This window comes from Mobula birostris, chromosome 5 (genome assembly GCF_030028105.1).
Source record: "Mobula birostris isolate sMobBir1 chromosome 5, sMobBir1.hap1, whole genome shotgun sequence".
Taxonomy (NCBI): Eukaryota; Metazoa; Chordata; class Chondrichthyes; order Myliobatiformes; family Myliobatidae; genus Mobula; species Mobula birostris.
Window position 1 is genome coordinate 117261437 of NC_092374.1, and position 27175 is coordinate 117288611.

Consider the following 27175-nt stretch of genomic DNA (forward strand, 5'->3'; position numbering starts at 1 on the left):
TCTTTTAAAATTTATTTTAGATTTCCAATATCTGTAGTTTCTATTTTTTTCTGCTCATAAAAGGTCGGCGTGTCGGGTTCAGAGGCGAGGGGCAGGCTTGCTGCTCTGTGAGGTTTACTCGTCTCTGCACTGAACTGAAACTAATGGGGCTCTGAATTGGCTGCTCTGGTGCCTGGCAGTGGACTTACTTTTGTGAACTTCAGTTCTGAATGCAATTGGCTTACTTTTATTGTTTGCACGATTTGTTTCTTCTTCTCTGCATGTTGAGCATTTGATGGTCCTCTTTTATTCTACTGGGTTCCATTGGGTTTCTTTGTTTTGTGGCTGCCTGTCAGGAGACGAATCTCAAGGTTGTATGAAGTATACATACTTCGATAATAAATATATTTTCAACTTTGAACTTTGACTGAAACTGATTTTTAATTCCACAAAAGCCTAATTTTAAAATTCTCATATTCATGCCTTCACAATCTTGTGCTGTCTTCTCTATGTCACCTGCTGAAACCTGCGAAGCATACGGGTTGTCAAAATCTGATCCTTTGGACATTCTTCATGACATAATTGACTAAAATAAGTGAAGTTTACTACTTAAATCTCCAATTTGACCCTGATTGCTTTTTGTTAATGTTCACAAAGCTCTCTTTGACAAAATACATAAGATTCACCAATAACATGCAAGTCTAAGGACAATGACAGACAACTCCGCAGCCTCCCTTCCATCTACTCTGGCATATATTCCACATAGCAATTTGAAAAAGAAATCTGGCAATGTGAAAGGTTATCTTGGAACATTCAGCAAGTTAGGCAACAAATATAGAAAGGAAACCAAGGTAACGTCAAAGACGCTTCATCAGAACTGGAAATGCTGGCAAAGAACATTAACTCAGTTTCTTTCTCCACAGATGCTGGCTGATCTGCTGAGTGCTTCTGGTATTTATTTTTCGCTTTAACATTTTCTATAAGATGTAAAAACCTCAACCAAGTATTTTGAACTGCAGCATCTGCAGAATTTCTCACGTTTATGTTTTACTATTTTCTTGGTTAATTTGAAGAAAGATTTACTAATTATCTAATGAACCCTGAGCCATTAATGATTTTATTTTGATATTCAATGCCTAATCTCACAGAGTTGCAGAAAGATTTAGGTGGTGCCAATTAAAGCATACTTTAATTTATATATTTTTAAATCAAATTAGCAACAAAATTATTCACGGCAATTAACAAAAAATCAAAATGCCACATTGGAGAGAAGCTGTTTCTAATTATTCTTTGTATGTGTGCAATATTATCACTGAACAACTTGAAGATATACATTAAAAATGTTTTTGAAAAGTAGCATCATGGACAGGAAGGCCTACATGGAGAATTTCTGTCCGATTTCTCTGCAAGTTTAAGAATATACATATATAATCAGAAGAAAATGTTTTAAAATCCACTATTTTATCCAAATAAGCTACTTCATATTTTTCGCCATCTCCATTCTGTTATTTTTTTTCAAGGATTTTATTCCATGTTAGTACTTTAGCCTCTATCTTCATAATTTTTGAATGTTGGTTTTTGTTGTATGTCATGTTAACATACCACAGCACATTCCCAATGCATGTAAGTGTATATGGCAAATAAAGTTGATCCTTGATGTACATTCCAGAGCAGCTGCTTGCTCACTTGGTACCTTTGAATTAAAACAATCGAGACCTGAACATACTGACTTGGAAAGTTGATACTAGCCTCAGTAAGTCAGCTATGTCATGTTTACCTGTTTTCTTTGAAGCAGTACATGCTGCATCTGGGGAGTGGTTTGATAACTACGGTGGGGTTTATTGGCATTTTGGAAACTCACATTGATGTGAAAATAGAAGGCTTGCTCAAAAGATTCAAAGTTATTTAAGGGCAACTTTCCAAACTTCTGCCTTAGAAAATTCTTAAGTCATTGCAGGGGCAGCTGGTGAATTTTTTTTTTGTCAGGGGAGACATATATTTTGCAAGTTTAACCAAGATAGTCTGTTACCATGACAACAGATTCTTTGTGCATAAAAAAACAACATTGATTAGCAATTTAAATGAACTAGGCATATAAAACTGTGGCTTCAAGAGCAGGTCAAAATTTTAGTATCCTCTAGAGTAGCACAAACACTAACACTCCAGAGTTATCTCACTGTATACAAGACAATATGACGGAAAATTCTTCACTTGCATAGATAAGCGCAGGTCTAACCATATTTTCAATGTTCAATTAAATTCAGGAGAAGAGGGCCCAATTGTTCAGCACTCCATCTACCACCAGAAGCAGTCATTATTTTTACCTCTATGATTGCAATTTATATAGCCAAGGAGATGCAATACCGAAAATATAAAGATTTCTTTGGAAATATCTTCTGAACACACGTTGAATAACACATAGAAAGAGGACAATGGGTATTAACAGCAAGTTCCCCTCTAAGTTGCATATGATCCAAACCAGAAATTTATTGTCAGTTTTTATTATTACTAGGTCAAAGTCCTGGTACTTCCTACCCAGCAGCTCTATGGGAACATCTTAAATCCAGTTCAAGAGAGAAGCTCAGCACTAACTTCTCAAGGGAAAGTAGCGACAGGTAATACATGCTACTCTTGACAGCGCTGCCCGAACCCTGTGAATAAGTTAAAGCAAAGAACCTAGATACAGCAAAGCAGAACAACACACACAAATCACTAGAGGAACTTAGCAGTCCTGATGAAGGGTCTCAGCCCAAATCGTTGACTGTACTCTTTTCCATAGATGCTGTATGGCCTGCTGAGTACCTCTAGAATTTTGTGTGTATTGCTTGGATTTTCAGCATCTACAGATTTTCTCTTGCTTGTGATGGTAAAATGGAAATGGGACCCTGACTACCTAATGGAAAAGCCTAAAGAATTAAATGAAATCCAAAAACCTAAAAAAGTGACAACCATGTGATTTTCATATGGGAATGGGTGGAAATTTCAGACGTTAGTAAATAAAGTTTACAGATATTAAAGGAGATAACTTATAGAAATAAAAGGAAATAATAAATATAACTGAGATAAATACACTCAGTGGTCACTTCATTAGGTACCTCCTCTACTTAATGAAGTGGTCATAAAGTGTATGTTCATGGTCTTTTGCTGCTGCAGCCTATCCACTTCAAGGTTTGATGTGTTGTGCATTCAGAGTTACTCTGCTACACACCACTATAATGTATTTGTTTATTTGAGTTACAGTTGCCTTCCTGTCAGCTTGAACTAGTCTGGCCATTGTCCTCTAACCTCTCTCATTAACAAGACATTTTCGAGCACAGAACTGCCACCCACTGGACTCTTGTTTTGTTTTTCACACCATTCCCTGTAAACTCTAAAGACTGATCCCAGCAGATCAACAGTTTCTGAGATACTCAAACCACACCGTCTGGGACCAACTATCATTCCATGGTGAAAGTCACTTAGATCACATTTCTTCCCCATTCTGATGTTTGGTCTGAACAACAACTGAACCTCTTGACCATGGCTGCATAGTTTTATATATTGAGTTGCTGCCGCAACTCAGATTGGTCGATTAGATGCTTGCATTAATGAGCTGGTGTCTCTAATAAAGTGGCCATTCAATGTATGTGTACAAAATAGGATGTTGAGTATTTATGCTGATAAGTAATGATTACACTTATGATGCTCATGGACATTGGCCTATCTTTAACTTTGCATCTCTTCCTATATTCCTTTCATCTCAGAAATATCACTGATATTTTCAAATCAGTGTGTGTTTCCAGGACTCCAATAAACTCCTCCATAATAATTTTCTTCTTCCTCTACTTTCAATGATTTTCACTGAAATCACTAACACTCTCAGCATAGAATGTGTGTGCAATGCTGTGTTGTCCAGGCAACAGAATAATAAATGATCGATTTTACGAGTACTGTCAATACTGGGAATGTTTTCACATAAATAAGCAAATGGTCAACTTACCGCATGATTCCTCATCAGAATTATCTCCACAGTCGTTATCATAATCACACTGCCAATGCCCAGGTACACAACGATTGTTTTTGCACCGAAATTGATACGGTTCACAAGTTCTTTCATCTGAAAGGCAGTTAAGTCATGTTGAAGTTTATAATTTCAAAATATTTAAACCTGAAGCACACATTCCTTTATTAACCATTCAAATTAACCTCTTCACATTGAATCATTAGAAGCAGACATTAGAAGCAGAAACGAGGAAATCTGCAGATGCTGGAAATTCAAGCAACACACACAAAAGGTGCTGGTGAATGCAGCAGGCCAGGCAGCATCTATAGGAAGAGGTACAGTCAACGTTTCGGGTTGGGACCCTTTGTCTGACGAAGAGTCCCGGCCCGAAACGTCTACTGTACCTCTTCCTATAGATGTTGTCTGGCCTGCTGCATCTACCAGAGTTTTTCGTGCGTGCTATTAGAAGCAGAATTGAGCCATAAGGATATCCACTACAATTTAAAGTTTAACTTAATGGCACATTATGAATTGCCTTCAAAAATCAGTTGTACATAATTATTTATCAGATATCATCTTATCGCTGGGGTTGGCATTCTGTTGTGATTAGATACTCATTACTTTGTAAATAATATATATTTCAATTAATTGAATAATCGTTCTAATAATATTCAGTTCAAGAAATAAAACCCAACCAATTCAGCAACTTCTCTCTTTTCAATATAATTTCACTGTGATCAGTATCATTAAATCAGCTAATGGAAACAGTTTGATTTGGCACACTCTCAGCAATGTTTGCACTTCATTTGCCAAGGAATTTTCACAACTGAGTTCCCTTTTTGTTGGTAATTATTCATGAGATTATCCCTTTCTCCAGGTGCAGCACAAGCCACTTTCGTGGATTTCACAATTCAATGAGCAAAAATAAATGTTTTATTGTGTTGCCTGACTGGTGTTTAGTCCTTCAGAGCTCTGGTCATTATACTCATCATCATCATCATGTGCCATTGCCTTCTTCTGGGCAGTGTCTTTACAAGATGGATGACCCCAGCCATCGACATACTCTTCAGAGATTGTCTACCTGGTGTCAGTGGTCACATAACCAGTACTTGGAATATGCACCAGCTGCTCCCATGGTTTCACAAGACCCCAATCAGGATAACTGACCAATGGAATAGTAACAGTGAATTCCATATCACTGCAGGTTGGAAGTAACTATATTAGATTCATAAAGTTATTGGGTAATATAGGACGCAAATAGAGATTTTGGCCCAACTACTCCACGCTAGTCACAGCATCTTACCTGCTAGTCCCAGTTACCTGATTTCAGCCAGTATCTCACAAAGCCCCTCCCCCTCTTTGTACCCATCCTAATGCCTCTTAAATGTTGCAAATGTATCCACCCTGACCACTTACTCAGGCAGTCACTCTCTACCATTTGTAAAGAAGTTACCTTGCAGGTTTGTTTTAAGTTTTTCCCCTTTTATCCTCTATCTGTGCCCTCTAGTTTCGAATACCCCAACCCTAATGAAAACACAAAGACCAAACACCTCATTCATTCCCCACATGAATTTATAAATTTCTGTGAGGTCTCTCCTCATCTTCTTGTGCTCCAGGGGATAAATATCCAGCTGAATGATCTCTATATATAGCTCAGGCCTTTAGTCCAGGCAACATTCTCGTAAATCTCTTCTGCGCTCTCTCCGACTTGACATCTTTCCTCTTTACAGCCTGAGCAAAACCAGACATGATACTACAAGTGTGTCCCCACTGATTATTTACATGACTGCAGTGTAATGTCCCTACTGCTGAACTCAATGCCCTGAATACTGAAGGCCAGCTAAATGCATTCTCTTAGTAAACTGTTCACTTGTATTCCAAGATGCTTTCTGTTCCACAACACACTCAGTGCTCTGTAATTGACTGCATACCCTGGTTCTATTGTGGTTCGACTGTTCAAAGTGCAACACTCCATACCTATATTAGTTTAAATCCTTTTACCTTTCCTCATCTAATCTCCTTAATTGATCAATATCTCTTTGCAGTTCTTTTAATCTGCTTCACTATGTACAAGACGCCTAATTTAGTATCATCAGCAACTTGTTTATCATGCCATGTACATTCATATCCAAATCATTTACCTAAATAGTAACAGAGCTCCCAACACTACACTTGTGGCATGCAACTTGTCATAGGCTTCCAGAGAATCAACCTTCAGCCATCATCCTCTGCTACCTATGGTTGAGTCAATTCTGAATCCACCTGGCTAGCTCCCCCTGAATCCTATGCCAGCCAACCTTCCCACTCAGCCTGCCAGGTGGGACTTAGTCAAAGGCCTTACTAAAGTTCATGTAGACAACATCCACTGCCTATCTTCATCTCTCCCCCTCAGTTACTTCTTTGAAAATCACCTAAACATTTAATTAGACATGATATCCCATAAACAAAACTATGCTAACTATTCCTTTCCAGGCCTTGACAATCCAAGTGATGGTACACTATGCTATATCGACTACTGCATTGGTGCTGCTTCCTGCACCTGTGCTAAGCTCGTCGACTGCATCAGCTTCCTCCCTGCCCTCTAATTTACTTGGTTCATTTTTGACATCTCCCTCCTTTTTCTCAATCTCTGTCTCCATCTCTAGAGACAGTCTATCTACTGATAAATTTTATAAACCCACTGACTCTCACAGCTATCTAGTCTATACTTCATCCCACACCGTCATTTAGAAAAGATGCCATTCCCTTCCCTCATTTCCTCCATCTCCACCGCATCTGCTCTCAAGATGAGGCTTTTCATTCCAGAGCTACTGAAATGTCATCCTTCTTTAAAGAAAGGGGCTTCCCTTCCTCCACGATCAATGGTGTCATCACTCACATCTCTTCCATTTCATGCACATCTGCCCTCGCTCCATCCTCCCGCTGACACACCAGAGATAGCGATCCCCTTGTCCCCACTTACCAACCCACTAACCTCCGCATCTAGCACATAATTTTCTGTAATTTCCACCATCTCCTATGGGATCCCACCACCAAGCACATCTCTGCATTGCACCCACTTTCTGTTTTCCCCAGGGATTGCTCTCTACACAACTCCCTTCCTTTCGTCCCTCCCCTCTGATCTCCTTCCCAGTGCTTATCCTTGCAAGCAGAACAAGTGCCACACCTGCACCTACACTTCCTCCCTCACTAACATTCAGAAGTCCAAAGGGTCCTTGTAGGTGAGGCAGTATTTCACCTGCAAATCTGTTGGTGTCATCTCCTGTATCCAGTGTACCCAGTGTCGCTCCTGTATATTGGTGAGACCTGACGTAGATTGGGAGACTATTTCGCCAAGCACCTTCGCCTCCTCTGTGACAAAAAACAGGATCTCTTGGTGGCCACCCATTTCAATTCTACTTCCCATTCCTACTCTGACATGCCACTCTGTGGCATCCTCTACTTCCACAATGAGGCTGCACTCAGGTTGGAGGAGCCACATGTTATATTCTATCTGGGTAGTCTCCAATCTGTTGGCTTGAGAATCGATTTCTCGAATTTCCAACAACTGTTCCCTCCCTTTACCATTCCCCGTTCTTGTTTCCCACTCTCACTTTACCTCCTTACTAGCTTATCATGTTCTTCTGGTGTTCCTCCCTCTTCCCTTACTTCCATGGTCTTCTCCTATCAGATTTCCCCTTCGCTAGCCCTTTATTTCTTTCTTCAGATCTTAACTTCACCCCTTTCTCCCTCCCAGTTTCACCTATCACCTTGCACTTCTTCCTTCACTCCCCTACTATTCTACCCTGACTTCTCTTCTTCCATTCCAGACCCGATGAAGGATCTCAGCTCCAATCATCAACTGTGTACTCTTTTCCATAGAATTTCTTCCAGTGACTTCCCTGCAACTGAAGTCCGACTCTCTGCCCTTTAGCTCCTTGGACTATCCTTGTTACACTTGAAACATTGCAGGGGGCTGAAACGTCAAGACAGTAGGCAATGTGTGCTGCCATTGGAAGGAGGCACCTCTTCTCAAGCAAACTTCCCTCTCTGTCTCTTTTTGACAGTGCGTGAGTGCCTTGAGTTGGGAGACTCGGAGAAATGACGCAGAAGATGGTAACATCGGAATAGCGAGCTGCTGGTCTCCCAGTCTAATTAAACTTAGTATCTTGGTATACTATTCAGTTCGAAGATATCACAATTATATTCATCTGTCTTCAATCACCATCTTTCTTTTTCATCAATGTGCAAGTGAATAAAACAAATAACTCTTTTATGTTATCAGTGCTGTTTAATTTTCTTTTGTTCTTCCACATCACAGCTGCTTTGTGGGAAGTTAGGAGCCATTTCATTGCTAAAATTTTGATAGTAAGTGTTTAGTCATTTATAAGTCATCTGCCTTAAATCATTTATGAATATTTTGTCATTAGCAATCAGTAAAATTCCCAAAGACTGTGGGGGATGGGGAGAGATAATGTCATTCCTTTGCTCAAAAAATTCAATGGATGGTTCAATTTCGTATCAGCAGACGTATACAGTAAACAACCTGAAATTCTTACTCTTCACAGACATCCATGAAACAGAAAAAATCCCCTCCCCAAAAATTAATGACAGAAACATCTGAACCCCAAAGCTCCCCCTCCCCCTCCCATTCACAAGCATTGACCCTCCCAATTGCACCAGAAAAGGAAGAGTGGCCTCTCTCTTCCTCATTGGTGAGAGACAGCCTGTCTGAGATACCAAAGTGTTGGGATGAACTGTAGGTTTTGATGGACTCTGGATCAAAGCCTCTTTGGGAGCTTTGTTATTGCTTGCAAGTTGGGGGTGGGGGACGGTCAGTGCATTTTTTTGTGTGTGGGGAGAGGGTCAACTCTTTTGCTGCTGCCGGTGCACGGGAGGGGAGAGAGGCTTTGGGGTTCTGAAGCTTTTGTCATTCATTCTTCGGTGATTTTCCTGTTTTGTGGACACCCGCGAAGAGTAAGAATTTCTGGTTGTATACTGTATACATTTTCTGATAATAAATTGAAACACTGAACCTTTTTGAATAAAGGAACAATATTATCCCCACCCCTCCAGTCTTTGGGAGTGTCACTGGTAACTAATGACAAAATATTCAGAAATGATTTACAACAAATGATTTATAAATGACTAAACATTTAACATCAAAGTTTTAACAATAACATGGTTCCTAACATCCCACAAAGCAGCTGTGATGTGGAAGGACAAAAGAACATTGAACAGCACTGATAACATAAAAGGTTATTCTCTTTATTCACTTGCATATTGATGAAAAAGAAAGGTGGTGATTGAAGACAGATGAATATAATTGCGATATGTTCCAACTGAATAGACCTTTAGTATACCATGATATTAAGTTCAACATGTTAGCAGTACAAGTAATGAGATATTACTTGGAAACCAACTGGACTCCATGAACCTGAGATGCATTTTTTTTTGCTGAAATTGTCTTTGAAAATTCAGTCGCTGGATGTAGATTGATTGCTGGCAGACATAAGATAAAATGCCAGTCATCTAATGATCACTGGCCCTATCAAGAGCAACACTACTCTTCATAACAACTTGTCACACTTCTATGAATGCACAAGGGCAGGTCATTCTTAAACAGTTCTGTGATGTGAATGCAAATTTATTTTTGCACTCATACTTTCAAAAACATACTGCTGGTTTGTACTGTCATTTAAAATGAAGTCAAGACTGCATAACACCTGCTGGGGCTATTTGAAAGAGACAGTGAACATTCCAAATTGTGTTTTAAGTATATGGCCTTGTGAATAATTCATGACAGACCAATGGCACCTCACATCCAAGAAGTATAGTGTTTATAGATCACAGTAGAAGCATAAGCCACAAAGCATTAATGATTGTCAGACTTTACTGGTGTTTATTAATCCATTCATGTTCAATATTTTGAGATAAAGCAAGGTTTCCCAAGAGGCTTCGCCAAAAGGATCACAACTTTGTTGTGGTTTGGAGGCTTGTGTGCATCAATGACCTAGAGAGCTATGTTGAATGGAGTTAAGGTCTTATGCCTTGACGCTTGGTAGGGTCACCCATGCTAAACGGGCCAAAGGGTAGAAGCCAGGCTAAGAGTGGTCCACTGGGGCTCCATGTTGGAAGGGTTCAGCTCAGGGTTAACAACTCTGATTGAATAAACAAAATTGGTACAGACACAGCAATGAAGAATCCTTCTAAGTCTGAGGCCAACGGCATTCCTGAGTCTCCACCTGGGACTTGTATGACTGATAGTGGTAAAAACCGAGAGGAAGCGACTGACATGATGAAGGAAGCCCTGAACACTGCCGGAGATGGAGGACCCTCATTGCTGCCCCAAACAGTAGCGGCGTATTAGGTAGTAAGTAAGTCAGTTTCCAAAAGGCCAGCTTAAAAATATTGTGAAACAGGCTTGTAAATAAAAATGTCTAATAACTTTGACAACGTCTTGAATCCAGTGAAAATGTTCTGTGATCTCTTCTTTCAATATACAAAACAATATGAAATGTTAATGTAAACTATTAGAATATACAAGCTCAACTTAATGGTTATGAAGAAAACTGTGTGAACTATATGAATATTGCATGTAAATATTATAGCTAAACTTAAAGCAGAAACAATTATTCCAATTATAGCATGCTAAAAATGGCCAAACTTTAATGCTGATCAACAGTGGGATCTAAATTTAGATACACAAATATTCTCAAGGCATTTTCCTCTACTGGCAGCTCACAAGATACATGCCAGAAGGATCAAGATTGATGGAACTCACTGACAGAATCAAAATAACCCAGCTACACAATGATTATCAGAAGATAGCACTACACCAGGAAAATAGTGTCCTCATAGATGGTGTTTTTAAATATTGTAAAACATCAATGTAGATTTATAGTTCTGAATCTTTTTTACAAGGGCTGTGAACGCTTCGTGAGATTTTCTAAGTATTTCCATATTTCCTTTTTTCTTTGTGACGTAAATGAAATTAATTCAGCCCATCATCAATGTTGGCTCACAGACATTGTACTTATTTTTCTATATCATGTTCCTTCCCACTTGTTCATTAACTCCTCTCATCCATCTATCATTCTCTTGCCAGGTACTTACATGAGAATTAATTTACAAATCACCAATTAATATAACGCCCAGCTCATTTACATACAGTATGTCTGTGGGACAGGTCTCCCAGTTGAAGTATATCCCCAGGATGTGGTGAAGAGAATTTTACAAAGTCATCGTTGCATGAGTTTCAGTTCAAATCTAGGATATGTCGAAAGGTCTGACTGGGTTACTCACAAGTGGTGTATGCTTGTGATTGATACTTGGACTGAATTTGCTGATTTTTTGCAATAAGCCACCATTTATTTGAATTAATAAAATTGAGGCAGATCATTATATTTACACATTTAAGGACTGTATTTAATACAAATTATAATTTATCAAACAATACTTTTTCAAAGGGTATGTTCTTGGATTGTTTGACTTTGACTAATATGAAAATTCAAGCAACAATTCAATGCAGAAAATTTATACAATTCCTACCATAATTTGTGTTTGGATTTCAAACTGCACACAAGGAAAAAAATCACTTCTGAGGCTCTTAAATTGCTTTTCTCTTTCATCACATAACTGGGCTAATTAGAATCAAAGTTACATCACAATATTGGGCACTCAGAGAAAGATGCATGCTCATCCAAAACTAAATTTCAGTGAACTTAATGAATAAAAATATCTGAACATGAATACATAACTTGGTTAGAAATCTTTTTGATAAAAAATGAGTGATGGTGTTGTCCTTTATTTGATGCCAATTTTCAGATCTTTTCACATGTGACGATGGACTTCACAGCAAAGTAAATGTCCAATGAAGCTGACATAACTAGGGGATAATTATAATGATCTGCAAGTGCATCACTAACTGATGCTGCTACATGACATTGAAAAATATAATTTGATTATGTTATGTGTATCTATTGTGCCATTGATCAGAACTAATTAAGGTCAAAACTGATGCAAAGATTTTCATGAATTTCATTACAAATAGTAAGAACTCAAAGTGATGTGATTATTCATAACTGTCTCAAGCATCTATTCTTTGATAACATATAACAAGATCATATAGTAAAATATAAATAATCTCAGGAAGCTTTTTGGATATTTGGTCAAACAATGTTTGTTGCAGTCACAGAGGATGAAAATAGGATATAAATGACAAAGAAAGCTTGGTTGCAGATATTATGGATTATTGGAAAGGAGCAACTTGAGAAGTGGAAGCAGGAATAAGCCATTCAGTTCCCCATACCTGCTTTGCCATCCAATAAGATAACGGCTGATCTACCTCAATAACCCTTGCTGCACTACTCTATACGTTTAATACTCTAGATAGCCAAACATCTAGATTTAAAAAAAATTCTACTGTTATAGGATCTAAATGATCAATCCCTTATTTTTAAAACTCTCATTCTGGGTACCCCAGACAAAATTTATCCTCACGTTTCAAATGTTGAACTGGGCAAAAATTGTGTATCATTAGACCTTAAGACCGTAAGATATACAAACAGAATTAAGCCATTTCCCACTCATCCCCAGTCTCCTACCTTCTCCTCGTATCCCTTCATGCCCTGACTAATCAAGAATCTATCAACCTTTGTGTTAAAAATACCCAATGACTTGGCCTCCACAGCTGTCTGTGGCAAAGAATTCCACAGATTCACAACTCTCTGGCTAAAGATATTCCTCTGTTCTAAATGTACATCCCTCTGTTCTAAGGCTGTGTACTCTGCACCATATGTTTCTTTAAGATTATATATTATTTTTCTATTAACTGAAGGTAACATAGGTCATCTGCCCCTCAGACACAGGGATACAACCTGCTGCATATTTATTGCAATCCTATTCAAGTACATCCATTTTTTGGTTAGAAAGTTCTGACCTGTGGATAATACTCCAGGCAAACATGAGTGGTGGTGCTAAGCAAAAGATTAAAGGGCAAAAGAATGGAAATGTTTTAAATGGACATTCTGGAAGCCAATGGTACAACTGATGATGATGGGACAATCCAGCTGAGGAATACACAAGTTTTGGAAGGACATGGACACCTGAGTGAGAAGTAGAAACTGGAGAAACTTCCTGGGATAGACACAGTGAAACCATAATGCAATTTGAAAATAAAGGTGAGAATTACAAATTAAGTCATTGCCTAAGGAACTAGTTTAAATCAGTATGCAAAGAGAAAATGACTGAATATTAGTTTGGTTGCGGAATGCCAACATGAAGAAAGGTTTAGATGACCTAAATCTGGTGAATGGTTGACTGAAGGAGAAAACCCTGGTATCTGTTCGAATGATCAAGTTTAGAAGTAACAAATAAGTGACTGTAAAGTCACTTACATAAATATAAAAAGGTGTTTATTTTATTCATTTGTGGTATATGACCATAACTGTGAAGGCCAATGCTAACTGCCAATATGTAGTTGCTCATGACAAGATGGCTATGAGCTATCTCAGTGAACTTTTGCAGTCCTTCTGGTGAAAGCTGTCATGTAGCAGAATATTCCAGGATTTAGACCCACTGATACTGAAGGAATGATTTTTACATCAATCTCAATTCTTTCACTGAACCCATGCACATCACAGCATTATAACTACCTGTTCTTTGGGCATATAATCTGATTCATCTTGAAAAGTGGCTGTAGTTCAAGGATAACCATAGCAACACCTCTATCACAATCACTGCTTAAAATATCAAAAGTTCTTTGTGGCCACAGATGATCCAAAGCAGTTTTGTATGAAGAGGAACTTTCTATCATTTGTTCTCAGTTATTTTGCCACCATTGGCTTCATCTCCCCTCCCCACACATCTATATTCCCCCTCACTTGGTTTCACCTGTCATCTTCCAACTTATATTCCTTCCCCTCCTTCTTATACCTTCTTATTGCAGCCTTTTTCCTTTTTCTTTTCTTTCCTGATGAAGGTTCTTGGCCCGCAACATTAACTGTTTATTCCCCCTTCCCCATAGATGCTGCTTGACTTGCTGAGTTCCTCGAGCACTTTGTGTGTGTTGCTCAAAATTTCCAGCATCTGCATAAGCTCTGTGTTTATGATTGGCTTTTCTGGTTTGTTTTGTACCACACCTTGGCATAATTTGAAGATTTTGTCTTTTGTCATATAATTATAACTATCACTCTCAATCTTCATTCAAAGGTCACATTCCATTCTACAACATTACTCATGGAGTTGAGTCTTTGCATTGTTTCCAGAGCATGCATGTTCACATATATGTTGGTGCCAACACACAAGGTGTAGTTTTGCCAAGTCAGACAAAAGCTTTAGTGTAACTATTGCAGACTTAATATTGATGTGGAAGCATAATTCAATCTGTGGTTTCTTTAACTAACTTCTAGCTTTAGACAAAGCCAAAGCTTTATGGAACTCCATGTGTGGTCCTCTTTTCTGCAGCAATATGTGGACCTCACTGCTCACCTCATATACTTGTTAATGTTTTAAGTCCAATGCATTACAGTCCAAATTCAGTACTAATTTGTAAAAATATTGAAAATGGATTGGAGCACATTATCCTGAACTATAAGGTTTTAATTTTTTTCTTCTTCCTATTTATTCCTCTGAACATCTGTCTAAGATATCATTAAAATTCCAAACCTACTGGATCATTTTTGCAGTTACTTACCTACATTGTGGCTTTTTATACCAACCATGAAGCAAAACATATACTGTCCACTTCATTATCTGCCCTGATTATTGATATTAAGGTATGCCCATACATAGCTATTAAATAGAATAATACATGAAAAAACATGCTGCAATATTTATCTTTTACGACAACACATAACCAATAGTCACTTGTGACTATCACTGAGTTAGCCAGTTAATCCACATAATGCAACTTTCTGTATTGGAGAATCACTGAAAAACTTCTTGCTAAGTTAGAAAAGTAAGAAACTTCAGAGATCGGAAGGATGGATTCGGAAAAGAGTTAAACCAAATGAAATCTTTCACTTAAAATTATTAGAACAGTGTTCATGGGATTGGGAGTAAATTACCAATATAAATTGAGCATTGGCCAAATAAGAGAAAAAAAAGGAAAAGAATAAATTAATCAGAATCAGTTTTATTATCATTGGTTTACAGTATATGATGTGAAATCAGTTCCCTTTTGTGTCATATTTTTTGATTGAGAGGATGCCACTGGTTAGATGTTGTAGGGCTACACAAGAAATTAGCATTGGCTCGAACAAGTGTAAATAACACTATTCTTTGCATTTCTGGTCAGATGCCAGCTACGTTTCATTGGCTTGGTATCTGTACTTGGCACAAGGACAATAAAGTTGAATCTAATCTAACATATCGAAGTTTGCTGATGATACCCAGACTGTGAATTAATGTGGGATGTGAAGATGCTACAGAAAATCTTCTAAGAGCTATGGACAGATGAAAAAAGACTTTGAAAAGTTTAACATCCACCTGATTTGAAAGAACTAAAAAGGCAGAGTATTTTTTATATTGTAAGAAATGAAAGGTCCAGTGAGATTTGCATGTCTTTCTAGGTAAATCATTGAAAGTTAACCTGAATTTATATCAAGCAATTAGGAAGACAAATGGTGCTGTTTTTTTTGTGTAAGAGGATTTGAGTACAAGTGTAAAGAAGGCTCACTTCATTTACAGCGCCTGTAAAAACTATTCAGCCCCCTTTGAAGCTTTTATATTTTATTGTTTTACAACATTGAATCACAGTGGATTTGATTTGGCTTTTTGACACTGATCAACAGAAAAAGATTCGAGTCAAAGTGAAAACAATCTCCACAAAGTGATCTAAATTAGTTACAAATATAAAACAAAAAATAATTGATTGCATAAATAATAACCCCCCTAAAATTGGTATTTAGTAGATGCACCTTTGGCAGCAATTACAGCCTTGAGACTGCGTGGATTTGCACATGTGAACACTGCAATTTTCCCTATTCTTCTTTACAGAACTGTTCAAGCTCCATAAGATTGCATGGGGATCATCAGTGAGCAGCCCTTTTCAAGTCCAGCCACAAATTTTTAATTGGATTGAGGTCTGGACCCTGACTTGGCCACTTCACAGGACATTAACTTTGTTGGTTCCTGTGTAGCTTTGGCTTTATGCTTGGGGTCATTGTCTTGCTGGAAAACAAATCTTTTCCAAAGTCACAGTTCTCTTGCAGACTGCATCAGGCTTTCCTCCAGGATTTCCCTGTCTTTTGCTGCACTCATTTTACTCACTACCTTCACAAGCCTTCCAGGACCTGCGGCAGTGAAGCATCCCACAGCATGATGCAGTCACCACCACGCTTCATCTGTAGGGGTATGGGATGGTGTGATTTTGATGATGCGCAGTGTTTGGTTTAATCTGATGGCTAAACTCAATTTTTATTGCAGCAGACTTCAGATTCTCCCACATGCTTTCTGGAAAACTCTAGTTGAGATTTCATTTGAGTTCTTTTCAATCGTGGATGGCTCTTTGCCACTCTCCCACAAAGCTGCAACTAGTGAAACAATGGGCAACAGTTGTTGTATGTGCAGTCTCTGCCATTTCAGGCACTGAAGCTTCTATCACCTCCAGAGTTGTCAGTAGTGGTGATCGTCACTAATCCCTTTCTTGCTTGGTCACTCAGTTTTTGAGGACAGCCTGCTCTAGCATATTTGCAGCTGTACCATATCCTTTCCATTTCTTGATGGTTGACAACTGTACTCTGAGGGATATCCAGTGACTTGGAAATTTTCTTGTATTCATCTGCTCACTTGTGCTTTTCAATAACCTTTTTGCAGATTTGCTTGGAGTGTTCTTTTGTCTTCATGGTGTCGTTTTTGCCAGGATACTGACTCACAAGCAGTTGGACCTTCCGGATACAGATATGTTTTCATTACTATCAATTGAAACATCTTGACTGCACACAGGTTTCCAAAAACAGATCTCCATTTATCTAATTATGTGACTTCTGAAACCAGTTGTCTGCACTAGTGATGATTTGGTATGTCATATTAAAAGGGGCAGTGGAGAGGTAAATGCTTGTGCAATCAATTATTTTTTGTTTTATATTTGTAATTAATTTAGATCACTTTGTAGAGATCTGTTTTCACTTTGACACAAAAGCATCTTTTCCTGTTGATCAGTGTCAAAAAAGCCAAATTAAATCCACTGTGATTCAATGTTGTAAAACAATGTACGGGGTCTTTCTTTTGTTACATTTAAAATGGCGATTTTTGTTATGTTAATCTGTGGAATGCGGCTTTGTTGTGTTTTAACGCTGCAGAGAGTTTGCGCTAGCAGTTTATTGTGGTTTAGAGGGTGATAAGAGGGTGCTATTAGCCAATGGGTGGTTATGTATCGTTTTGTTTTCGGATGCCATGCTGTATGATATGACTGTGGACTGAGTTTTGGCGGGGTGTGTCGGGAGGAAAGACGAGGAGGACGGCGGACGTGCGGAGAGGCTCCGGTCGATCACTTCGGGTGGTCCCGAGCCGTGGGTCGACGGAATTCGGGTGGTCGTCTGACGTCGAACTTGAGCTCCAACGGTAGCGCGCGAAGAACTTGGACTTTGAATAAGTGTTGGCGCCTTTTTTTTTCATTACTTTCCTCTCTGTATCACATGTATATTAATGCCCTAGAATTAGTAATATCTATAAAGTGTATGTGTTAAAATTTACTGGGTGTGCTGGCTGATGATTGATGTTTGTGATTGATTCGGGCGACGATTGACCCTGAGGGGACTGCTGAAGCAGGTGCTGGGCGGGATTTCCCCTAGACATACACGAGCCAAAATAACGGAACGTTACAAGTGGGGGCTCGTCCGGGATTTGAACCCGGGACCTCTCGCACCCCAAGCGAGAATCATACCCCTAGACCAAACACTCTAAACACTCCGATAGGGAAGCCAAGGGGCGTGCCGCTCTCAGATCGCGGACCACCCGGGCTGCCCCGCCCCTTAAGCTTTCCACCAATCGCTGTCTCTTTTCCTCATCCGAAACTGGCCACACCTCTAACAATTGGGATGTATCTTCAACCCAGGTCTCATAGTCATCCTCCCCTTCCGGGGTGGGCTTGGCTCCCGAGAAAATTCTCAGCTTCGGGCGGTGCACCTCAACCCTTCTCGCCAGGGAGATAATGGCAGCCGTTAACTCGGCAGTCATTTAAGCAGAGCTCCCCTCCATCATTCGGACGGCTGATCCGAGAGGTACGGGCCGAGGAGTGTGCTTTGGGCCGACCAGGGGGCTCGGACCCTCAGGGACGGTCTTCAGCGGTTCAGGAGGTGGTAGCCGGGATGAGACCAGAGAAATCCAAGGGGTCCTCGGGGGCCCGTATCGGGAGGAGAGAGGCGGCGAGTAGTGGGTGCTATAACTGTGGGAGAGAGGGGCATTTCCGCCGGAAATGTGAGTGGCCGGGGGCGTGCTACCACTGTGGGGAAGCTGGCCACTTACGGAAGGATTGTGAGAGACGAAATGCGCCGAGGGGGGAGGGCCCCCAGGCCACCAAGAAGGGAGAGGTGTCGGGAAACTTAAGAGAGGCTCAGTGAGGGAACGGACTGGAGTCTCGGGAGGAACACGTTCCCAGAAAACCCCTATGGAACCCCGGAACAAACAAGCCCAAATTCCTGATGGGCTGGTGGGACCCCGTTCCAGCGTGTCCCTACGGATAGAGGGGATCTTTGCGAAAGCCATCCTTGACACCGGGTCGCAGGTTACCTTACTGTACCGGTCGTTCTACAACCAATATCTGAAGCATTTGGCAGTAACTCCGTTTAACGCATTGGAGATTTGGGGCATAAGTGATGGTGATTACCCGTACGATGGATACTTGTCAGTGAGAGTGGAATTTTCAGAGGGAGATGTGGGAGTATCGGAAGCCTTTGAGACGCTGGTGTTGGTTTGTCCGGATCCGGTGGAGACCGGTGGTGCTGCCCTGTTGGTGGGGACTAACTCCCCTCTGGTGCGACGGCTCTTGGGAGCCTGTAAGAAGAAGGGGGGGGAGAACTTTTTGGAGACCCTCTCGGTACACCCCGTGTTCCGAGGAGTGTACGAAGGAGTGAGTGACCCCCAGGGGCTGGACCCGGAGTGCAAACGAGGGACGGTGTGGTGCACTCAGGCGAGGCCTAAGGTGATACAGCCAGGGGAGGCGGCATTAGTGATGGGAACCCCCAGATTCCCCGGATTGCCGCCGGGAGAGGCCCTGCTAGTAGACGCCCCCGACGACCTGGAAAGGGAGTTCTGGTTCCCGGCTGGGGCGCTGGTGAGACCTGAATTGCAGAGGCCCTCAGCTGTACAGGCACGGCGGATGGGGGTGATGATACGGAACATAACGGAGAGGGAGATCACCTTTAAGCGCGGGATGCCCCTCGCGCACTTGTTCCCGGTGACGGTGATGTCCAGCGCCCCTGTGAAGCCCACTGGAAGAGAACTATTGGGAGACGGGGGGCGGCTGACCGAGGAGGCCTTTAATTTTGAAAACTCCCCTGTACCGCCGGCGTATAAGAGCAGGCTGGTGGAGAAGATGCTGAAGTTAGGGGATGTCTTTTCTCAGGGCGAGTTTGATGTAGGGTTTTCCAAGAGCACTCGGCACACCATTCGGGTAACAAATGACACCCCGTTTAGGGAGAGGTCGCGGCGGTTGGCCCCAGCAGATGTGGAGGATGTGCGGCAGCACTTGCGGCAGTTGAAAGATGCCGGGATTATTGCGGAGGCCCGAAGCCCATTGATCTGTGTTTTGGGACTGAAGCGGGGGAAATACCTTCGAAGCCATGTCTGAAGTACGTGTCCGATATGAGGAGAGAGTTGAAAAGGGCGTACGAGTTGGCTGAGGCGGCAGCCACCAAGCAGAACCAGCGGAATAAAAGGAGGTATGATCAGAAGGTAAAGTTCGTCCAGCTATTGCCGGGAGACCGAGTCCTCATCCGGAATTTAGGACTACAGGGTAAGCACAAGTTGGCGGACCGTTGGGCAGCCACCCCATATGTGGTGGAGAGTCAGATGCCGAATCTCCCGGTTTACCGGGTGAGACCTGAGGGCGGGCAGGGGCCTGTCAAGGTACTCCATCGGAACCACCTGTTGCCTCTGGGTCGAGAGGTGAAGATGGACCTAGAGTCCGAATGGGAGTTTACTCCTAGTACGAGGACTCTGCGAGGGCGCGGGGCGCGGGAAGAGGCCGCTGCGAAGAAAACGGGGCCGGTCCCCACCTCGAGAAGGGATACGTCATCGGAAGATGATGATTCGGACGTGTGGTACCTGCTTCCGTTCGCTGATTCCCCGGTGCCAGGAGAAGAGACTCTTGGCCCTTCCATCACTGAGTCAGGGGGACCGAGGGAGGGTGTTGCAGAGCCGCCTGTATTACAGCCGGCATTGGGGGAGGAGAGGGTGGAGGCAGAACCCGAGCCAGAGGGCTCACCGGGGCAGAGGGATCCCGGTGAAGGGGAAGGTCCGACAGATCGGCTCGAGGGGTCACCTGGGGTGTCTGAACAGGGAGAGTCCACAGAGGAAGTCCTGAGGCCTCAGAGGAGTAGGCATCCCCCGGAAAGACTCACTTATATAGCGCCGGGAGAGCAGGGTGTAATCTCTACTGCCCTGCAAAGTTATGTCACTGCTTTATGCACCTGGGTTGGGTTTTGTGTTTTACAAGGAGTACTAGTGAATTCTGTTAACGTCATGAGGGCATGACTTTTTTTAGGTGGGGGGAGAGTGTACGGGGTCTTTCTTTTGTTACATTTAAAATGGCGATTTTTGTTATGTTAATCTGTGGAATGCGGCTTTGTTGTGTTTTAACGCTGCAGAGAGTTTGCGCTAGCAGTTTATTGTGGTTTAGAGGGTGATAAGAGGGTGCTATTAGCCAATGGGTGGTTATGTATCGTTTTGTTTTCGGATGCCATGCTGTATGATATGACTGTGGACTGAGTTTTGGCGGGGTGTGTCGGGAGGAAAGACGAGGAGGACGGCGGACGTGCGGAGAGGCTCCGGTCGATCACTTCGGGTGGTCCCGAGCCGTGGGTCGACGGAATTCGGGTGGTCGTCTGACGTCGAACTTGAGCTCCAACGGTAGCGCGCGAAGAACTTGGACTTTGAATAAGTGTTGGCGCCTTTTTTTTTCATTACTTTCCTCTCTGTATCACATGTATATTAATGCCCTAGAATTAGTAATATCTATAAAGTGTATGTGTTAAAATTTACTGGGTGTGCTGGCTGATGATTGATGTTTGTGATTGATTCGGGCGACGATTGACCCTGAGGGGACTGCTGAAGCAGGTGCTGGGCGGGATTTCCCCTAGACATACACGAGCCAAAATAACGGAACGTTACACAATAAAACATGAAAACTTTCAAGGGGAGTGAGTAGCTTTTTATAGGCACTGTATATAGAACTGGGGTGAATCTACAGCTGTAATGATGAGTTTGGTCACCTTAACAAAGATTTTTTTTTATCATGACAGTTGGAGTGTAACAAAGCTTTGTCCTCAGAGGATAATTTAATAAATTTAGTTAGTAATCCCAAGTGTTTAGAAGAATTAGAGATAATCTAACTGAAATAGCTTCCAGAGATACACAGTGTAGATGCAGGGATAACCAAGTACAATTTCAAAAATCAGAAGTCTGAGTCTTCTGACAAGAGGTTGGGCTTTCAGGACTGAGATGAGGAGAAATCTCAGACTGAGTCAGTAGCAGAGTTTTGGTTTTCTGACCCACCGAAGGTTGTAGAGGCTTGGTCGCATATGTAAGGCAGATATCAATTAACTTTCTGTGGATAAATAGAATCAAGGGATATATGATCAGTGCAGGAAATTGGTACCAAGATAAAAGATCAACAGGATCTTATTGAATGATAGAGCAGATGCAAGAGGGTCATTCGCTTATACCTGCTTCTATTTCCCTGTGATTTTCTTACACTTTAATCTACTTTTCTTTACAGAATGTCATAACAACCTTTTATTAACTGACCCTATAGTGACAATTGTGGCTACAGTGAGACATCAACACCGCCAAATGCAGCATGGCTCATCACACAATAGGATATGGAGTGGAAATAATCCTTTCTATGTAGGTCAGACACATTTCAGTATGCTGCATTAGAATCATTCAAATGTAATCAAATCATGGCAAAAGTTTACAAAACCAATTAAAAATAGAGAGTGTCTAAGTGTTTAATGAAACACTTAAGCCTTTTTGTTTACTATAGATTAAAAATGACTCAGACAAACATGAAGCCTGCATTTGATCAAATGCACTCTGTGGTCAACAGCCTTGAAGCAGGGTACCCAGAGACCTTTTTCATCATTACTGGCAACTTCAACCAGGGCAACTTTAAAAGTGATTCTTTTTGTGATTCCTTTGTCCATTCATCCTTCCCCACTAATCTCCCCTCCTGGTACTTAACCCTGCGAGCGGCCAAAGTGCTACACCACTCCTTTCCCTCCTCCTTCACCTCCATTCAAGGTCCCAAATGGTCCTTCCACATGAGGCAACACTTCACTTGCAAATCTTTTGGGGTTGTCTACTGCATCCAGAGCTCCCGACGCAATCTCCTCTATATCAGTGAGAATCAACATAGAATAGGGGAGCACGTTGTCAAGCACCGTCACTCTATCTGCATCAAGCAGGATTTCCTGCTGGACAACTATTTTAATTCCACTCCCCATTCCAATTCCAGTAAGTTGATCCATGGCCTCCTCTACTGCTACGGTGAGGCCATTGTCAGGTTGGAGGAGCAACAACTCATGTTCTGTCTCCAACCTGATGGCAGGAACCTCGATTACTCGAACTTCCGGTAATTTTTCTCTCATTATGATCTTACACATTGTTGTTTACTTGCACTGCACATTCTCTGCATTAGTTACATTTTATTCTATATTGTTATTGCTTTACTATGTGTAATAAACTGATCTGTGTCACAACAGTGTGCAAGATAAAAATCCTGAAGGCAACTTAAAAAAGTCATTAAGAAGGTAAAGATGGAATACAAAAGTAAGCTAGCCAATAATATTAAAAAGGATACCAAAGATTTCTTCAAATACATAAAGTATAGAAGAGAGCTGAGGGTGGATATCAGACCACTGGAGAATGATGCTGGAGAGGTAACAATGAAATAGCAGACAAACTGAATAAGTATTTTGCATCAGTCTTCACTGTGGAAGACACCAGCAGTATGGTGGAAGCTTCAGGTGTCAGAGGACATGAAGTGTGTGAAGTTGCCATTTTTAGGGAGAGGGTTCTTTGAAACTGGAAGTCCTGAAGGTAGCTAAGACACCTAGACCATGTGGTATACACCTGAGAGTTCAGGAAGAGGTGGCTGAAGAGATCTTGGAGGCATTAGTAATGATCTTTCATGAATCACTATTCTGAAATAGTTCTGGAGGACAGCAAAATTGCAAATATCATTCCACTCTTCAAGAAGGGAGGGAGACAGAAGAAAAGAGACTATAGGCCAGTTGGTTTGACCTTAGTGGTTGGGAAGATATTGGAGTCAATTATTAAGGATGAGGTCTCGAGTACTTGGAGGCACATGATAAAATAGACTGTAGTCAGCATGGTTTCCACAGGATTTGTCAGGAAATCTTGCCTGACAAATCTGTTGGAGTTCTTTGAAGAAGTAACAAGCAGGATAGACAAAGGGGAATTAGTTGATGTGCATTTGGATTTTCAGAAAGCCTTTGACAAGGTGCCACACATGAGGCTGCTTAATAAGTTATGAGCCCATGGAATTACAGAAAAGATTCTTTCATGGATAAAGCAGTGGCTGATCGTCAGGAGGCAAAGAGTGGGAATGAAGAGAGCCTTTTCTGGCTGGTTGTATCGGAAAACATTTTAACTCTGTTTTCTTAGTGTTTATTTTAAGTGTGCTTTTATTGCGTATCAGGTGTTTAGTCAGATGTTGACCATGCCTTTACTATGCATTAAGTGTCTGTTACTGAGTGCGTGGGATTACTGTGGTATTTGGGATGTAACCATTGAATGAAATCTGTGTACTTTTAACCCCTCGAGAAAAATTAATGTAGCCAAGTAAGAGAGATAAGAGTAATTGATTTATTAGTTAGAGTAAAAAACTTACAACGGCATGCTAACCCAGAAGGGCTATAAAGAATGCTGTGTGAAAACGACAAATGGGCAGTCAGTGACAGACTTACACAGCCTGGTCCACTGTCTGTCTCAGCTCTACTTTGCAAATTAAAGTTTAAAATTTCTTGAAGAATCTTCGGCGCCCCCTTGTCATTTGTGAAACCACGACAAAACTGGTGTAATCGGGCAGGATCGGGAAGAGACCCATGGAAGAAGGAAACGGCAAATTGAGGGCGCTTCCCGGTCCCTGGGGGACCTCCACAGAGCTAACGGAATTCAAGGTGCACCCAAACAAAGGTAAGCACTTTTTAGCGACAATTTGGACTAAGAATTCTGTTGGTTTTTGGGGAGATCTCGGGGACTCAGAAGTGTGAAACAACTACCGAAGGGTCTCTCTGATTCAAAGAATCTGGCAGAATTGAGGGTTAATAGGAGGCTCGGAGGATTAATCAAGAACACTGCAGTGAGGGGGGTGAGTATGAATAAAGTAATAAGAAGTTAAGTGAGAAAAATTCCACGTGGTGTTTGTAAGTCCCTGAGGATACCGCTTCGTACGAGACAAAAGTCTGAACAGACAGGGAAAGAAAGAAAAGAGAAAATCCTCGTGAATACCCTTAAAAAAGGTTAAAGGTCTGAACAGGCGAGGTGCAAAAAGAAAGTTCTGCGGATACCGCCCGAGAAAGGGGTCTGCACGGGCAGAACAGAATAGAAGATAAGGATAGCTTAAGTAGATAATTTGGACGCGGGTGAGAAGAAACCATAAGGCTAGATAGAAAATAGGTTACAGAAAATAGTATTACTTTGGTGTGAGACGCCAAGAATACCTTAAAAAGGGAAGAACAATACGACAGGGAAAGGAACAGCAGAAGAAATATTGAGTAGAATATTCCCGGTGTGTCAAGGTAAGATCGCGGCAAGTTCAGAAAAATGGGAAAAAAGAACCAAAAATCTGGTCACGAAGTGGCCGAAAGAAGGAACATTTGATGTAAGTTTATGTGAGGAAATGGAGACGCTGATTAAAAATTATAAACCAAGAGATAAATCTAAAAAAAGGGAGAAAAAAAGAAAATAGGAGATAGAAGTGTTAAAATTCTTTAGCATGGAGGGAGAAAGATTGAGAAAGAAAGGACGAGTATCAGTAGCAAGTAAAGAAGACACTGAGAAACAAGAAAAGCAGTTTGGTAAATCGCAGGAGAAACCGAATAAAGAGCCGACTCTATACCCAGACCTGAGAAATGTAGAAACCCCTCCCCCTTATTACGAGAAGGAGACTCTTAAACAGTGCCTTGTATTATCAGGAGAATTAGAACTGGAGGGAAAGTTTAAAGTCTGGGAGACCGAGGAGGAAAGAAGGAAATATGAGGAGGAGAGAGAGGGACACTGTGGAAGGAGATGCAGGAAGATAAGAAAAAAGTAGAACGAGAAAGTAAGATAATAAGAGAATGTATCAAAGAGTTGCAGGAATTCAGGTTGAGGAAAAATCAGGAGGAATTCCTGTTACAGGAACACGACACTGAACAGGCTGAAAAAGAAGATGATTTACCAGAAGAACAAGAGTCAAGTAATGAGTATGAGGGTATAAGAGAGTGTAGACAGGGGATAGAAGAGGAGTTCCTTGAAGGGGAAAAAGAGAGAGTAGATAGGGAGATAAGAGAAGCGGAGAAAGAGTATAGGAGATTACAACAGAAATTGGGTTTCCCACTGGGTTTCCAACAACAGTTTGAGGAATTCGCAAGGACCCGAGCAAATGCTAGCCTGAATCAGAAAGAGAGGACTCTAAGGAGAAGTCAAAAGAAAATAGGAAAACAAGGGAGAGAGGAAACCCCGGAGAGATTTGTGTGGCAGCCAGTAAGAACGAGGTCAGCAGGGGATGAGGAGTCGGATGAGGAGGAAAATCAGAATATGGGGAGAGAAGGAAAAAAAGTGATGCCGTTGTTAGTAAAAGGGTCAGGACAAGTACAGTATGTTCCTTGGGGCTCCCAGGACCCGGAAGGGCTGAAAAACACCCCTGTCTAGCTTACATGAAGGAGCAGGAAAGTGGATTAGAGCTTTTGAAGAAGAAACTACAGGATGGTTATTGGCTATGGGAGGTTTGGAGGCACTGCTGATCAGGTTGATGGAAACCTCCAAATTAAAAGAGTTGATGGAAACGGCTGGACTACTAAATGCGTTCAGCCCAATGACTGACGGGACCAGCTTTGACCAAGTGAGGCAGAGGGTATGGCAGGCCCTCAGGAAGTTTTACCCATCCAAAGTGGACCCCAAAGCTTTGAAAGGGGATCCGCTGGGGGACACTGAGAATCCAGCAGCCTATGTAGAAAATCAGTTGAAAAGGTGGAGGCTGGAGACTGAGCAAGAAGTGGAAGACAACTCGCTTATGACCATACTGTTCTGAATCGCCGTTTTGGACACAATGCCTCCGCAAGTTAAATCTAAATTGGAGGAAGTGGTCGGACTGATGTCAATGAACTCACAAGAATTTAGGGACCATGTAATTCATGCTGTTGAGAAATATCGGAAAGACAAACGTAAGCTGATTGAGCAGCAGGAAGAGGTGCAAAGAAAACTACTGCAAATGCAGCTTGAAGAATTTAAAAAGAAGGAAAAAGAGAAGGGAAAAAAGATGCTGCCAGTAGCACCCGATTTGAGTGCAGCCGCTGAAATGAATGAAACACCACTGTATTGGAGGAACTGGTTGCGCTGTCAGACAGGGGCCAGAAAACCCCATGCCAATAATAAATGTCTTTGGAGGAGCATTCCCACGAATGCCTTATCAGGAACAGAGTAAGTTTAAACAGCAGCCCAGACAGTACTGGAAACGCCAAGGAGGGGGACAGAGAGGTTATGGACAAAGAGGGCCAGTGAGGAGACAAGGGGAGAGATAGATAGAGAGACTGTGATGGGGGTGTAACCAGCCAGAACATATGAGAAGAGACTATCCACTCAGGTCATGGCCCGTCACGTACCAGCAGGGGCCGATGAGAAGGGAACTGCAGGTTAGCTAAGGACCATCCCCCACAGGCTCAGGCAGACCCATGAACCCTTATGCAAGATGCGAGGGGTGCCCAGAGAACCCAGGTGGGAAGGGACATTACCCAGTGATAACAAGGGAGGCGGAAGAGGAACCCATTGTTCAGATTATGTTAGAAG

The 27175-nt window shown here is 41.7% G+C and overlaps 1 protein-coding gene across 1 annotated transcript in view; it reads right to left on the minus strand.

The window, feature by feature from the left end:
* The window catches only part of LOC140197951 (low-density lipoprotein receptor-related protein 1-like), a 2495129-nt gene that overhangs the window by 132094 nt on the left and 2335860 nt on the right, over window positions 1-27175 (minus strand). Inside the window, exon 69 of the mRNA XM_072258609.1 lies at window positions 3959-4075. Coding sequence (XP_072114710.1) covers window positions 3959-4075 — 117 coding nt within the window. The remainder of the gene's footprint in view (window positions 1-3958; window positions 4076-27175) is intronic.